This window comes from Benincasa hispida, chromosome 3, assembly GCF_009727055.1.
Source record: "Benincasa hispida cultivar B227 chromosome 3, ASM972705v1, whole genome shotgun sequence".
NCBI classification, from domain to species: domain Eukaryota; kingdom Viridiplantae; phylum Streptophyta; class Magnoliopsida; order Cucurbitales; family Cucurbitaceae; genus Benincasa; species Benincasa hispida.
Genome location: NC_052351.1, coordinates 21301454 through 21304353, shown reverse-complemented (window position 1 = coordinate 21304353; position 2900 = coordinate 21301454). Strand labels below are relative to the sequence as shown.

General features: G+C 32.1%; 1 protein-coding gene across 1 annotated transcript; it reads left to right on the top strand.

Moving 5' to 3' along the window:
* Window positions 1-1027: 1027 nt before the first annotated feature.
* LOC120074676 lies at window positions 1028-1644 on the top strand. The gene has a single exon (XM_039027886.1). It carries the CDS (start codon window positions 1034-1036, stop codon window positions 1547-1549), a length of 516 nt encoding a protein of 171 aa, XP_038883814.1. The 5' UTR covers window positions 1028-1033; the 3' UTR covers window positions 1550-1644.
* The last annotated feature ends 1256 nt before the right edge of the window (window positions 1645-2900 follow it).

Sequence of the window (2900 nt, the reverse complement as noted above, 5' to 3'; positions counted from 1 at the left end):
ATATATATCTTGGATGATTATGAGGTCAGTTTTTTGAACGAATAGAATCATAATCTAAAGTTAGATAATATTAAACAGTTAATTAACCTAATATCCTAAATTAAAAAAAATATATCGTTACAGAACATTCCAAAAATGTGGGAGTTGAGTATATGTGCGTAAAAAATGAAAAAGAAAATAATTTTAAGAGTAGAATATTTAATTTTGAGCTGAGAAAAAAAGGCAACAGTCCAAATTCAATGTTCACCATTAAAGACAAGTTATTAATAAGCAAAATTGCATCACATAATCTCTACGAGATCGTCTTCTTCATAATCTCAACCAAAAGTTTTGCAATCACAGTCAAACCTCCAAAATCCAATTCTTCTCTCTTTTATTTTTATTTTATTTTTTTAAAGCCCATTTCGGATAATTAAGGAATTTATGGGTATTATAATATATGTGAAGGAAAAGAACAAGAAAGAGGCGGCTGGGGTGGTTTCCTATTTGTGTTAAAGCCTTCTCCAGCTACACCCTCCCGAATGCGTTCGTCACGCATACTAATATAAAATCATACTCATTTTATTTTTTTAATCATATAAATTCTTTTTAATGTAATAATTCTTAATTAGATGCTTCACCAAAATATTTTCTTTTTAAAGGTATTATAATTAAAGTGTAGGATAGGGGAATCGTACATCTAATCTCGAGATCGATAATACAAATACTATATCAATTGAGTTACACAGTTGGCTTCACCAAAATATATTCCTTTGCTTAAACTCACTTCATTAATGCCTTATAAGAGGCCCACAACTCCAAATTATTCAATAATTTGAAGTCAAACCAATGGCTTTGACTTTTTTTTTATATATACTTTATTTCTTTAATGTAATTGGTGCCCCATACCCTGCTACGATAGATGACAAATTGACAAAATGCCACATATTTGAATTTTGACTTTGTTTTTCTGCCGCCTCAAAATCTTTATATAAATGGTGTACTCTTTGTTTTTGGGTCTATAATTTAACTTGGATTTTAGTAGAAATTGGAAATGGATGCATTTTGTGCTTATACTTCTTCATCTTCTTCCTCCTCTTCCAGCTTTTTGGCTAAAAAAAATGAGCAATCTGAGCACCGAGCTGTGAGGAGGGAATTTTCGAGTTATTCGAATGATAATAATCATAATCTTCATTGTATTCGGAAGCCGATGGCTAAGCCGTGGAAGAAGCCGGCGATTGCGCCACTGCCACCCACTCGGCCCAGGGTTTACAAAGTCGACCCACTTAACTTCCGGGATTTGGTTCAGAAGCTCACCGGTTTGGCTGAGCTCCGATCTCCACGCCTCCAAAAAATGGCGCCACCACCACTTGATATATCTCGCCGTCCAGACTCGGGTTCCGCCGCCGTGGAAGCCACCCTGTTTAAGGCTTCGCCGCCTGTGAAGCTTGATAATGAGGCGGTGGACGGTGGCAGCTTTCTTGAGCTGAATTTGTCGCCCTTCAACAAAAATTGGTGCTCCTTCCCTGCTTTAAGCCCCGAAACTCTTGCCATTTTGGATGCAATTTAGATTATTATTATATATATATATATATTTTTTTTTTTAGTTATGGGAAAAATCAAATATACAAACTTGGTAATAATGTAATCAAAATAATAAACACATATGGAGATCATGGGTGGGTTCTCCAAGTTGGTTTCAAATTCAGATTTGTGAAAGAATTTTTATCAGATGATTTTTTTTCCTTATTGAGTACAAATTATTATAATCTTATCAAATGTCCCTCTCGTAAAATGGGGTGATATCAAAATATAAAAAGCTAAAAGTATAGTATAGTATAAACTGTTGTAAGATTACAGCCATTATAATTTAATGGCTGTAACTTTAATTTCTTCTTTTTCGATTAATGTCAATAATTTACCTGATAGGAAGACGGGTTGAAAAATTAGTGTTGTATTTTCATTTTTAATAATGATTTTGTTTTTATTAAAAAGGTTAGGGATAATTTACGCTCGGTTTGTAACTATTATATTTTTTGTTTTTGTTTTTGAAAATCAAATCTATATCATCTATATTTTTTTTTATCATGATTTGCATCTTTCTTATGTATAATGGTTGAATTCTTAACCAAATTCCAAAAATAAAAACAATTGAAAGCTACTTTTTTAGTTCTTAAATTTTGGTTTGGTTTTTTAAGCCATTGGTAGAAAGGAGATAACAAAGAAAGAAATATGGAGGTGAAAGTAGTATCTATAGACTTAATTTTAAAAAATAATAAACTAAAAAAATTACCAAACAGGATCTTTGTGAGATTACCCTTTTCTTTTTGGTATATGGGTAACTGGATGAATCAAATTGTATGTTAATCTTTTCATGAACTCAAATGGAAGAAGTTCATGACAAAATAGATGATCATTAGTAGCTTGTACAATATAAAAGTTGCATTGAGATTGATTTAAAAATAAGAAATTATACAAATTTTGTCTTTAAGATTAACACATACTTTTCATTAACATCAAACTAGAAAATACCTTTGTGGAAAAGAAGTTGAAGATAACTGAAATTTTAGAATGTGATTCCTCATATACTATGTCACACACGTCTTAGCAAAGACAGAGACAATAAGAAAGCAACAGAGAGCAAATCAAGAATTAACACACAAGGATTGATAATCTAGTTCGATGATGAACCACCTATGTCTGAGGGATAATGTGCCTGGAAAAGATAATAATCCACTAATATATAAAATCAAGAAATTACAATATTGTACTTATTTGTAAATAACGAAGATTACAGTGACACACGTATTACTCGACTTAGCGAACCATCTAGGTTCCCCCTAGATGTAGACTCCTTCTCACTTGAACTTAGGCTCCCCTAAGTATGTGTGTATTAGTGTTGAAATACTTAGGCTCCCCTT